This window comes from Sciurus carolinensis, chromosome 5, assembly GCF_902686445.1.
Source record: "Sciurus carolinensis chromosome 5, mSciCar1.2, whole genome shotgun sequence".
NCBI classification, from domain to species: domain Eukaryota; kingdom Metazoa; phylum Chordata; class Mammalia; order Rodentia; family Sciuridae; genus Sciurus; species Sciurus carolinensis.
The window spans coordinates 158,162,024-158,175,004 of record NC_062217.1 but is presented as its reverse complement, the minus strand read 5'-3'; the positions used below and the strand labels follow the sequence as shown (position 1 = coordinate 158,175,004).

The window sequence follows — 12,981 nt, the reverse complement described above, 5'->3', positions numbered from 1 at the left end:
TTCAGGTCAGCAATCTGCTCTTGGTAATTATAGTAAGCCTCACTCTGCCCTCTGGGTCCATCTGCCCAGCCCCTTCCCACTGACTCTGGGGCACTCAGGGAAAGGCCTAGAGAAGGATCTAGGTCTTCTGAAGGAGTGGCCAACTGAGCCCAGCAGATTGGCCTTATTTTGCTAAAAGAAATAGTTGAGCTGTGCTGGGTGGCACAGTCCTGTAATCCCAGTGGCTCAGGAGGCTGAGGCAGGAGGGTCATGAGTTCAAAGGCAGCCTCAGCAATGGCAAGGTGCTAAGCAACTCGGAGAGACCCTGTCTCTAAATAAAAAGATACGAAACAGGGCTGGGGATGGATGTGGCTCAGTTGTTGAGTGCTCCTGAGATCAATCCCAGTACCAAAAAAAAGCGAGAACTTAAGAACTTCGGACATGTGGAGGGTTGATGCTCACGGCACAGACTGCAAAGGTAGGTAAGATTTGGTGCCTTACAGAGTATCAGATGCTCTCACCATAATTATCTAACCCTGGAGGGGTCATTGCCCCTTTTACACCTAAGGAAGCAGCCTTAGGAAGTCACAAGGCTAACAGTGGCCGAACGTGGCCTCTGCTTGGCCCACTGTGTCCACCACAGTGCTGACGACCAGATCTTCAGTGTCATGGGTCATGGAACCACCAGAGGTGGCCTGACTATGGTGCAGAACAGCTGGGTTCAGTCACTGGAAGCTGGGGTTCACTGGGTTTGTAAGAGGACAAGAGATTGTTCACCTGAGCTCTAAAAGGGACAGAAGCCTCTCACTTCTTCAGGCTCATTCCCTAGAGCTTTGCCCCTGAGAATCTCTGATTTTCTCTGATTTCCTAACCAGAGCTCTAAATGGAAACTGTTTTGTCCTTTCTCTTCAAGTCTTTAAATATTCATGAATCAGATAGAGACCAGATCCCAACTTTTGCGCCGAGTGAGCTACCCCCAGCCAAATGCTGAAGGACACCCACATGACCCGCATGACACACGGTCACTCACTTTTAAGCTTTCAAATTCGCTTTATTAAAATCTTTTCCCCCTTTTGTAAAAACAAACACCTTGCGGTCAGTTATACAAATCAGGAAAAACGGTGACAATTTATAAGACACTCAACAAATTTCCAATACTTTACAAGTTCAAACTTTAACTAGTGTTTTTGTTTTTCTCATAAACTCACAAAACAAACTGGTCCAGTTCAAGTATAATCTAACAGATCACTACCTCGGACTGTCCAAGAATGGAAACCCTGATATTAATGGCTGCTGCTCACACCAAGTTCAACAAATTCTTTGGGAGTATTATCTGGATGTATTTTATTCCAGGGGTTAACAATGAAAAGAAAATGACCCAGGTCTTCTGTTGTATTAACCCAGGGCACAAATGAATCTGTTGCTCAAGGTAGCACCCTCTCTTGAGCAACCCTTTCAAGGAGACACTTTGAAATGGTTGACAAAAACACTGAAGAAAAGCTTTACAAAAGAAATCGTTATTTTCCTGGTTGCCTTTAATACTGCATTGTGTGTGACATACATAGGAATAAAAAGTGCAAATTATAGGGTCGGTGATGGGCCATGCCAATGGAATTGTATAAAAATAAATAGAAATAAATATGTATATATGTATATATATACGTACAAGTACAGAATCTCAGATGATTTTAAACTGAAGGTTCTGATTGAATGCAGGGACACTCTCCTCTCTCCCTCTTGGGGGTTGTCCCCAACTTTCCAATATGAAGGTCAGTCTACCAGCAAGGAGCCATTGCATTGTACAGGGACCTGCAATCTGGATTTCCACAGAACACTGCCAGGGGTGGGGGGACCTAATGCAGTCTGCTCCCACTTTGCTGGGGGTGAAGCGTCCAGCCTCTCTAATAATGGTGCGCAGCTCCAGCCTCTGATGGAGGAGGTAGGCTTTTCCCAGCAAGATTCAGTGAAGAGGCCAAACTGCTGCTCCCAGAATCCTCTCCAGTGGGAATAAAGACGCACAGGGTCAATGGTTTTCTGAGAAATGGAGGAGACAGCTGGTATTCAGAATGTTGTGGGGTGAGCCAGGGGTACAGTCTGGGCTGAGCCACAGTCTTCGGATCTTTTCTGTTTGAGATACCAACCTTCCTGAGGCCTCCTGTGGTCTGCTGGTGGGCTCTGGTTTCTTGCTTCTTCTAATCTCTCCTCACCACTCCTGTCCAAACTGGTCTGTTTTCCTCTGGTAAGCGCCTTGACTCTTCTCTCTTCACTCAGGGACTGTGTGCCTCAAGGTTTACACATGATCCGCTTACGATTCTACATTTGTTTCTTCTGTGCCTCAGTTTCCTCACTGGTAAAATGTTGGCATTGAACTAGATCATCTTTTCACCTTTCTTGCATTCATGGAGAAGACAGCATGTGCAGAATAAGGGGGGAAAACCCCACATAATCCCTGCCCAGTCTCCCTGCCCATGTGGAGGAATGGAAACAATAGGAAGCTCCCAGAGGAGAGACATCCATCTTCCTTGTTCCCCGCCCAGGGGACTAAGCCTTGGAGGCACCTTCAGGGGAGTAACTCAGCTCCTGGAAATAGCACTGTTCCCTTCTTCCTGGGCTCCACTCGTGGCATTAGCAGAGTATCATTTCTTCCAGCACCTTTGTCCTAAATCCTTCTACTAGAATATCAGGCTGAGACCCTGCAGCCCATCTGGGGCCTGAAGGCACTGACCCCACTGGGAATAAGGGCTCTTCTGTTCCTATAACATTCTGACATCAAAGTCTGCACATCTGGTCAGCCCAGAGCAGCACTCCACCTTCTGCCTGGTTGGAAAGAACCCACCTTACAAATACCTGGCAAACCTCAAAGCCACTCTTCAGTCCTGTGGCCTTCTCTTAGCTCCCTGCTACTGAGGGATCATTTTAAAACCTCCCCACTGTGAGGTCCTTGGACCCCTGAGTGCAGGCACCCAGGGTGAGTCAAGGACAGTCGCCTGGTTTTTGCATCTCTCCAGCCAATGCCACACAGCAGAGGCCAGCATTCAACCAGAGCCCACACCAGCTGCTGTTCAGCTAGAGGGAAAAGACACTTCTGTCCTCAATTTTAGTTAAAATGAATCTATACCAAAATCACTGTCCCGAATAGAATAAATCCCGACACCTCCTGAAATCAAGAGGTGGGATGTAACTTTGGAATCAATCAGAGCTTTAACAACGCAGGGCTCTTTTCTTCATAAAATCAATCTGCTTTTACTTTAAGGCATTTCGGTCGGGTGGATTGCTAGAATCACTGCGAGGAGAAAGTTATTTAAAATAGGAACTTTTCAAAAACATGGGGTCCAGCTGAAAGAAGCCGTTAATGGAGCCACTCTCTGCTTCTGTCAATGGATTCTCTCTAGAGGCCCCTTGAGGACTGGGCTCCCTCCCCGGCTCCAGCACCCAAGGGACACACAGATGCCAGACTGAGACGCTGCTACAGATTCACAGAAGTAGCTCTCCTGACCCAGGGGTCTCCATTAAGCCTCTTCCTTGCATGACTCAGTCTGGCCTGACCTGTTCTATCCTATCAAGAATTTAAACACTCTGAAAATCCCTGAGAAGTCGGATTTTATGAAAAGAAAATGATTCTTGGCACAGAAGGAAGGAGATGGGGAGGGAGCAAGAGGAAGAGAGAAAAGCAAAGTTGAAAGATTATGAGAGAGAAACCGGGGTCCAGAGGGAGAGAGCTGAGGGTGACTTGGCTCACGGAGACACTTCAGGGGTTTTTAATGAGCCCCAGGCAACGTGCCCTGCCTGGTTTTCCTTCCTCTTTGCTTCCGTCCTGTCCATCCGGGAGGCTCCCCCTCTGCAGGACTCCTCTCCCCGCTTTCGGAGGCAGAGGCGGTGGCGGCAGCAGCAGCAGCAGCAGCAACATCAGAGCCTTTTCCTTTCAAAGTGAGGCACAATTCCACTGTCCTCAGGCCTGGGGCTGCCTGCCCCCTCTGACTCCTTCAGGCCCTCCTCGGCCAGCTGGGACAAGTATTTCTGTGGTGAGAGACAGGGACAAAGGAGGCAGAGAGATGTCAGTGGTGGCCTGCTGGGAGAGGAGAGAAAGGGGTGTGCCCAGGGCCCCTCTCCTAACTTCTGTACCCAGTGAGTGGACCACCCTCTACTCTTGCCAGTTACTTGTGGGTTACAGGACCCCATTATGTTAGTTTACAAATAATATGAATCTCTTAGGGAAAAAGGAGGAAGTGTAGATACAAACAATAGGAACCACTGCCACTTTCTAACTGCTTGGCTTGTATAAACTCAATCCTCGCGACAATTCTATCTGCCATCCTGAAAGAGACCAGTGTCCAGGCGGCACGTCCACATGTAAAAGGCAGAGGGAGGGAAGCTGGAGGGTGGGACAAGACCAGCACTAGCCCAGCCTGACACTGGAGACTCCCAACAACCTGTTTCCTGTCAGGGCAGGCTAGTGGGGGAGGGGGGAGGTCCTGGAGGTCTGTGATGGATTGAAATGGGCCCATCTGCTCTGCAGCTGGAGGCCACCTCCACGGCTCACAAGGCACTCACAGTTAATGCTCTGGCCAAACATGAAGAACCAGCTGGGGCTGCCCTTGGATATCTGGAGTCCATGCAGAGACACAGGAATAGGAGAGACCTGGGAACCCAGCTGGGTCCTCTGACTGTGTCAGGGCAGCAAGGACAGGAGAAGGAGGTCTGAATTAGAGGTCAGAAAGGGTTGGTCCAGCACAGATGTTAAATGTTTAGGCTGTGCCATCTGGTGACCTGGGTTCAAATCCAGGCAAGTGACTGAAGATCCCCGACATCTGTGAAGTGCAGGTGACAGTGGGAACCTCACACAGGGCTGCTGTAAAGTCCCTGAGACAACACAAAGCATTTAGCATGGCGCCAGGCACAGAGTGAGCGCTCAGGAATATCAGTCTTTCTCATTAGCAAGGCTAATGATCCGGGGCAGTCCCTCATCTTCTCTCAGCCTCAGGCTCCTAATCTGTTAAGTGGGAGCAGTGGTGTTTTCCCCACCTCTCCCCTGGGATGAGGCTGTGGGTTTTGGAGATGGGTGCAGCCTGACAGGGAGAGGGGCTACTGCAGGTGTCGGTGGGCCTGGCTGCTGCTGGGGAGCCGGGTTTCTCCTCTGCCTCAGCCCAGGAAGGGGACATGGCCAATGGATGAGAAGGATGCATGTGGGCCGGCTCCCCTCCAGGTTCTGGAGCCAAGCCCATGTCCACTTTCTGTTTGGTGCAGACTCCACCTGCCATTCCCCATCACTTCTGGAGGATTCTCACAGTGCGCAGTGGGGCACAGCAGGGGCTGCTCGGAGAGTATGGAGGCTCCTTCCACCTGCTCTCTGCTCCCACCATGATCCCGACCCCTGCCTCAAGGCCTCCTGGTGGGTGTTAACTTTACAAGTTGCCTGACTTAGGTGTCAGCCAGCACCTCTGCTTGGGTCTGAATTCTTCACTTTTCACATGTGCAATCTGGAGCGGGATGGGTGGGGCTGTATGGACATAGGCATTCTGTCAAGGCCCCTGACAGAAACCCTAGCTGGGAGGCCTCTGATGGAGGCTTCCGGCTCTTGACAGGTGCTCCAGGGAAACCTGAACTGTGGCTGCTCCGCATGAGGGGCTTAGCCAGTGTCTGCACCTGTTGGCATCTGGGGACCACAGGAGTGGCTCTGGCCAGCTAGGGGAGGGGAGTCGGCCTGGGGTTTGGCACAGAGGCACAGAACACAGTGCAGTCTACTGCCCTGAAAACAAAACAAACAACCAAAAATAAAAACAAAAAACGAAAAACAGGCCCTGGTAAGTCTGAACTCTCCCGAACTTTCTGAGGGACAGTGAACTGCTTGGTCTCCTTGGGGGCTACCCAATCCCACTGAGAATGCTGGATAAAATAAAAGATTCTCACATCAAGGTGTCAAAACTTGCTGGAAAGATTATTTAAAATGCCCAGCCTAGAGGCAATGAATCACCCAGAGGTGGCAGGTGGGATCCAAGAAGGTGTGTTTTTAAAAGATGCCAGCAGGGACAAAGACTATGGTTTGGGAAAACCAGGACCAGATGATCTCCCTGACCCTCCAGCTCCGCTATTTTGTAGGTTTCGTTGTGCTGTTGAAAGGACAGCAATGTCTTCAGGCTGGACAGCTGTCCTTGGTTGGCTCTGTGGGTCCCAGTCTGAATCTCCTTCTCTGGCTGAGACAGGTTTCTCCCCCGACCTCCCAGGAGAGGTTGGCCTTGGTCAGAGCAGCTGCTCTGCTTTCCAGAGGGAAATCAAGAGGCTTAAGTGGCCTGCATTTGGGCACAGCCAATGACAGTGACTTACAAGTGTTGACTCAGGTCATGAAGTTACCTGTCTCAGTTTCCAAGACCAGTTAATAGAGCAAAAAGAAGAAAGTGATTAAGAATCAGGCAATCTGGTCCTAGGCCCTGTCACTTACTATCTGCCTGGCCTTTGACAAATCATAGGCTTCTCTATGATCCTATATCCTTATTATAAAATGAGAGTCAAACCACATCTGAGTTTTTAAATTTTTTGGTACTGGGTATTGAACCCAAGGGCACTTTACCTGAGCTACATTCCTAGATTTGAGGTTTTTTTTTTTTTTTTTTTTTAATTTTGAGACAGGGTCTTGCTAAGTTGCTGAGGGTCTAAGTGGCTGAGACTGGCCTGGAACTTGCGATTCTCCTGCCTCAGCCTCCTGATCTGCTGGGGTTACAGGCAAGCACTACCACACCCAGCTGAATCTCTCAACATGGAATGCAGATTCTATCATTTGGGGAAATTTCTCTAATTACATATTCCTGTCTTCCTCCTGTCCCTAACTCAACTCAGCATCTGACCTGTACATGTATTAGTACACGTTCCTTCAAAATATTGTCCAGGTGATTCCTGTTCACATCCCTGGTTAAGAACAACCAGGTCAGTAACTCTAACAATTTAACTGAAACAGTAATGCCTGGCTTGAACTAGGGTGCAGACGCTGTGGGGACTTCTCGAGTTGAGCTTGTGGAGCAAACCACTGGCTTGCTGCTTGTTTTTTTTTTTTTTTGGTTTGTTTGTTTTTTTGTGGTGTTGGGAATCAAACCCAGGGCCTTGTGCTTGCAATGAAAGCACTCTACCAACTGAGCTATCTCCCCAGTCCCTGGCTTGCTGCTTATAGTAAAACTGGGAAGTGCCTTGAGATGCTCACACCTGGCTATCATATGCCTGTCTCTGTTATGTTGCTAAAACCCAGCCTGTACCAGAAGTTAATCACGAAATCCACATTCAAATATCCTCTATCTTAGGTAGGTCTATAGTACAGAATACACTATCACAGTTCATTGATTTTTTAAAAAATAAATTAACATCTCTGAAATCACAATGCATTTTACAGTTGATGGAGTTTACTATTGAATTCTCAGCATAGCATTTTCTAGTTGGTATCAAAAAATGGTGTCTTGGGTTGAAGATGTAGCTCAATGGTAAAGTGGGTGCTTGCTATGCTCGAGACCCTGTATTCAAACACCAGTGCTACACAAATGAACAAAAACAGTGTCTTATGAATGATGGCAGATTAAATGGGATGAAATATATACAGTATATTTTTATATGTGATTTTTCATATACTATATCCACATTTATTTTATTTGTTGTTTGTCTCCTATACTAAAATGGAAGCTCCAGGAGGACAGGGATTTGTCTGTTTTGTGATTATATCCCCAGTGCCTAGGACAGTGTCTGGTACATAATCTACCTGTAGTTATTATTTGCTATCTGGATGAACATTTAACTGGAACACAATCATGATTTTTATTCTAGCAAATAGGGCTACCTGCACAGAGGAAGAGAAACAGAAACATACCACCATAGTTCATTGATATTAAGACACCTTAAGGTCAGACCAGGTGCAGCGGAGTTGGACCCTCCAGGTCTGGTGGGAAGGGTCAGCCCCAACCCGGGAAGGAGAACTCAGGCTCTTCTGTCTAGCTGGGGAGGAGATATTTAAAAAGCAAGCCCAAAGGGAGGGATGTAAGTTCTAAAGGTGAGACAGATGCTCTGGAGCCCACAGGAGGCAGCCACTACGTGGCACAGCTGGGCCAGGCATTGTCCACATGGTAGAAGGACATAGAAACTCATGGAAGTAGACTTGAACGGTGCGCTTGGGGAATACAAGTCTCTGTGCCTCAAGTTCGCCTCATGGGTTGGGGCTCGGATCAGAGGCAAGCAAGGCCGAAGACTCAGGATGCCGGGCCTCAGCACAGACTGGGGGACCCCACAGAGTGCTGAGCCAGTTAGGCTGGCAGTTACCTGTAAGTTCCTGTAGTGGACAGCGCTGCGACAGTGGCTCACCTTCGCCGCCTCCTCACTCGTGTAAAACAGCCCACACAGCTTGCAGTAAAATCCAGTCCTGGGAACCACGAACTCCACGCCTGGGGGAGAAGTGGGAGGAACAGGCAGGCGTTAGGAAAGCCAGCGGTGGGAGTCCCTGGGGTCCTGTCAGCCGCCAGAGGAACCGGGAGCCAGGAGCTCCACCCTGCTTGCTATTGACTTTGGCTGGTTCCCTAGCTTCTCCAAGCCTTACCTCAGTCTCCTCATTTGCAAAACAGTCATGAAGAGGCCAGCCCCTGCTTCCCTCACAGGTGGCTGTGCTCCTTGGGCTGGTGAGCACTTGGCAATTACACGCTCTGCATCTTGCCTCTGGGAATCTAGGTCCAGACTCCCCTACATAACTTGCTTTCAGGGAAAGAGGGAGGAAGGGCGGTTCTGACATTTCATTGCCTTTGGACTTCATTTCTCCACACTGGACCCTTCTCTGAAGCTACTGTGACTGGGATTTTGAAAAAAAGTCCTCTCGACTTCATTTATTCCAGAATTATGTTCATTAAAGAAAAAAATGCTTAAATAATTAAAAGTGAAGGGAAGAAGGTCACCCCAAATCACTCCAACTCAGTTTCCTTCCATGTGATTTATCTTCATGTAGGGCGTTTTACTTTCTACTTGTTTGGGGTTTTTTTTGGGCAGTTTTAATCACACTCCACATGCAATCCTGTAGTCTCCTGTTTTCACTGACAAGTGTATCTTACACACTTTCCCATTTTCCTCCCATCTTTATATCTGATCCATCACTTAACAGCATTTCCTTTGTGATTTTTTAAAATGTAAGTTCCAGAATTCTGGGAGGCCTTTTGATACAGAAGACCTCTCTCCCCCAACCCCGCCCCCAGTCGCAGTGAAGTGACAGTGTCACTCCCGGAGGATTCAGTTTTGAAGCACTGGTGGCTAGTCCAGCTCTGCGAAGGTGTTTGGCGGGTCTTGGTTCCCCTCTTGAAGACGTGGTCAGTGGCGTGCAGGGAGCCCAGATCCGAGAGGGCCCGGGCCAGCTGCTCAGAGCCCATGCAAATGGACGAGTCAGCTGAACCGCTCCCGGGGCCCAGGGTCCTCTCCTGAAAGCCAGGGCACCTGCTGACGTGAAGCTCCATCAGGAAGCAGGGGTGAGGGCTGTGACCAGCAGGACCCCAGGGAACTAAACCAGAGGGGCCAAGGCTCAGGCACTCGGGTCCCACCTGCAGGTTGGGGGCAGGCCCCCCTAAGTGTGAGCAGACACCACGGCTCCTCTGCTGAGGTGGGCAGAGCGTGGCGATCAGGTCACCCTGGGCAGAAGGGAGAGAGGGGACACAGCAAGTCCTCACAGGGCGTTGACAAGGGAGGGGATGACCAGGTCTCCACTAATGAGAGCCTTGAGTCCACCTCCTGGCCACAGCCCCGGCTCCTCCTCCGCCTCACTTTCCTCCTCTTGCCTTCTGGGGACTGAGCTAAGTGCCTAGGAGACCCTGTCACAGAGAAACAGCCCAGACTTGTAATTAGAACTTTTTCCATCTCACACAGCCCCTTATTAGAGTCAAGGGGCAGCCCTGGCGGAGGAGCGGAGCGCGGGAGGGCGCGGGAGGGCGCGGGAGGCCCTGGCTGCCTGCAGCTGCCTTGACACGGCTGCCTCCCCGGCCTGGGTTTTCTCTAACTGCCACGTCGCCGGCAGGCGAGCCCTCAGAGTCAACAGCGGCAGTGACGGGTGTCACTCGGGTCCAGCTGCCCGGCGGGGGCTGAATGTCCTTTCCATTCCCCCCCCCCCCGTCCCCCGAGGGCAGAAGACGGACATTTGGCCTTTTCGGGGCCACTAGTCCCTTCACCCAAACAAGATCCTGCTGTCGCTGGGGAAGGAGCTTTAAGCAAGGCCAGCCTCCTTCCCCTGCAACAGTTTTGGGCTGACTGCTGCTCCATGGGAGCTGGGACCCCCACAATCCAAGAGAACAGCCACCAACAGAGGGCTTGGATCAGTCACGCCCTCTGTCCCAGCCCAGGCCCCGCAGGCCGACAGGGTGGTCCCAGGAACAGAGTCCTGCAGTTTCCTCAAGCCCTGTCCTGGGACCCCCAGAAGGGGTGCAGCTGCCTCAGGCTTCCCACAGAGCCCGAGGCAGGAACTGAGCGGCCAGCTGCTGTGCCTTGCAACCTGAGCTGCACAGCTACCATCTATGGGGTTCTGGGTGAGATCTCACTTCAACAAAGGCTTCCACTGCCAAAAGAGAAAGAGAAAAGAAAAGAAAAAAAAGACTTGGAAGAAACCACAGCATAGTGGAGAGAATATGACACAGAGAGTCAGATAAGCCTAGTTCTTTTACTTACGCTGTGTGACCTGGGGCATATTAATTAACCTCTCTGAGCTTGGTTTCCTTATCTGTAAAATAGGCATAATAATACCACAAATGATACCATGGGGAAAAACACCTGTCATTGTTCATGGTGCTGAAAAGCGTATTCGTTTGTACACATATTTCCAAACTATTTCTTCCCGAAAGCCAAGTGCCTAACTATTGGGCCTCTTGCCTGCCCCTGCTCTCCCCAAGGCCACTAGAGAACCGGCCCTACAGTTTGCATCGACTTTCTTTTCTGGCCCCGCCCAGTGGTTGGGTCAGTTCCTACAGTTCAAGGACAGGGAAAGAGGATCTAGGGCGGGAGAATCCCCAAAAGGCTGGTGGCCCACTTATGATGCAGTGGCCACACCACTGCTTCAAGAGGCCTCTAGGGTGTGGGAACATGAGGCGGCAGCACCGGGAAACACTGCCGTGGCCCTGACGAGCTCTGGAGCCGCTCGTCCTCCCACTTTCCAGCCTCTATTAAGTACAATCATTAAAGCTGCATTTGCCTTCTAATAATAGCTCCTGGCACGGGTAATTATGACTGTGTCATCCTAGCAAAGCCCGGTGTGCAGGGAGGGGGAAGCTCGCTTTTTGCCAGCAGTGCTGTTTGGTCCTGGTAGGAGCAGGCCTTGGCAGGCCCCGGCTGCCTGGGTCACACAGAGCCAGCCCGGATCACATGAGCAGCGCCCTTCCCCACCGTGCCCGCCCTAGCACCTGGCAACAGGCCTGTCCTCCCTTTCCTCCCAGTGGGATGCCCAGTTCTTGGCACCCCTCATTTTACCTCCCTACTTTACTCAAAGTCTGAAAATGATGTCACCTCCCTGGACATTTCTTTGCAGGCAGGGACCTGTCTTGGAGGTGGAAGGGTTCACAGCCCGTAAGGAGCATAGTAGGTCTCAAAGAATAAACAGTAACAATAGACAAGCCTTAGTAAGTACCTCCTCCTGGAAGGCACCAAACCCCACACATATCCGTTCCTTCAGTCCTCAAAATAACTCTGCATGGCTGGTTTCTATTACTGTGATTTATAGGGGAAGAAACCCAAGTGGAGAGGTGAAATGAGTTACTCTTTGTCACCCAGCCATCAGGTAGTAGGATCTGAACCCAGGGACTCAGACACCGAAGTCTGTGCTCTTAACTTCTGCACTGTGCTGTTGGCCTGGAGGACGGGAGGGCAGGGTGGACAGAGACCAGACATCCTGAGTTTGAAATTGAACTTGCTGTACGAACTTGAGAAAGTCTCCAGATTTTAGTAATCTCACCTCTTAAACAAAGAAAAATAGAATCATGTCCTTTCCAGTGAGCTAAGGGGCCTCTACGCTAACCCAAGGCAATCTGTCCAAACTGAAAACAACCCAAACTAGGTAAATGAATCAACAGAATGTGATGTATCCACATCCAACCCCAACAACAGAAAGAAACAAACCATCGACATGCCCAACTATGTATGTAGATGCCCCAACTATGTATGTAGATGCATCTTCTTTTTTTTTTTTTTAATTTTTTTAGTTGTCAAGGGATCTTTTATTCAATTTTATTTATTTATATGTGGTGCTGAGTATCGAACTCAGGGTCTCACACATGCCAGACAAGCGATCTACTGCTGAGCCACAGCCCCAGCCCTAGATGCATGCATCTTCTTATTAGGGGAAATAAAAGAAGTTGGGCAAACCCGACAATATACTCTAGGGTTTCCTTTATATAAAACCCTAGCCAGGCACGGTGGCACACGCCTGTAATCCCAGTGGCTCTGGAGGCTGAGGCAGGAGGATGGCAAGTTCAAAGTCAGCCTCAGCAAAAAAGTGAGGCGCTAAGCAACTCAGTGAGACCCTGTCTCTAAATAAAATACAAAATAGGACTGGGGATGTGGCTCAGTGGTTGAGTGCCCCTGAGCACAATCCCCAGTACCCACCCCCCCCAAAAAAAAGCTCTAGAAAATGTGACCAAATATTTAGGGACAGAAAGCAGATCAGAGGCTGCCTGAGGATTGAGATGTGAGGAGGGAACCTCAGGAAATTTGGGGGTGATGAACATGTCCAGTACCTTGACTGTGGTGATGGTCTCGCAGGTACATGTATGCATCAAAACTGATCACACTGTACCCTTCAAATATGTGCACGCCACTGTGTCAATTATGCCTCAATATAGCAATTTAAAAAAACGGGATACCATTTTCCTCATAACAGGCTGGCAAAGATTGAAAGTTACAAACACCAAAGTTGGCAAGGAGGTGGGGAACAGGAACTCTCCTTCAAGGTAGCAGTGAAAACTGATACCATCTTTTTGAAGTGCAATTTTGTGACAATTATAAAAATTTTAAATGCAAATG

The 12,981-nt window shown here is 49.6% G+C and overlaps 1 protein-coding gene across 1 annotated transcript in view; it reads right to left on the bottom strand.

Annotated features, from left to right (window-relative positions):
* Positions 1–1,015: 1,015 nt before the first annotated feature.
* Rbm20 (RNA binding motif protein 20) overlaps positions 1,016–12,981 on the bottom strand; it is a 177,745-nt gene continuing 165,779 nt past the window's right edge. The window contains exons 13-14 of the mRNA XM_047552872.1: positions 8,269–8,390; positions 1,016–3,996 (exon numbers count right to left, since the gene is read on the bottom strand). Coding sequence (XP_047408828.1) covers positions 3,886–3,996; positions 8,269–8,390 — 233 coding nt within the window. The 3' untranslated portion in view covers positions 1,016–3,885. The remainder of the gene's footprint in view (positions 3,997–8,268; positions 8,391–12,981) is intronic.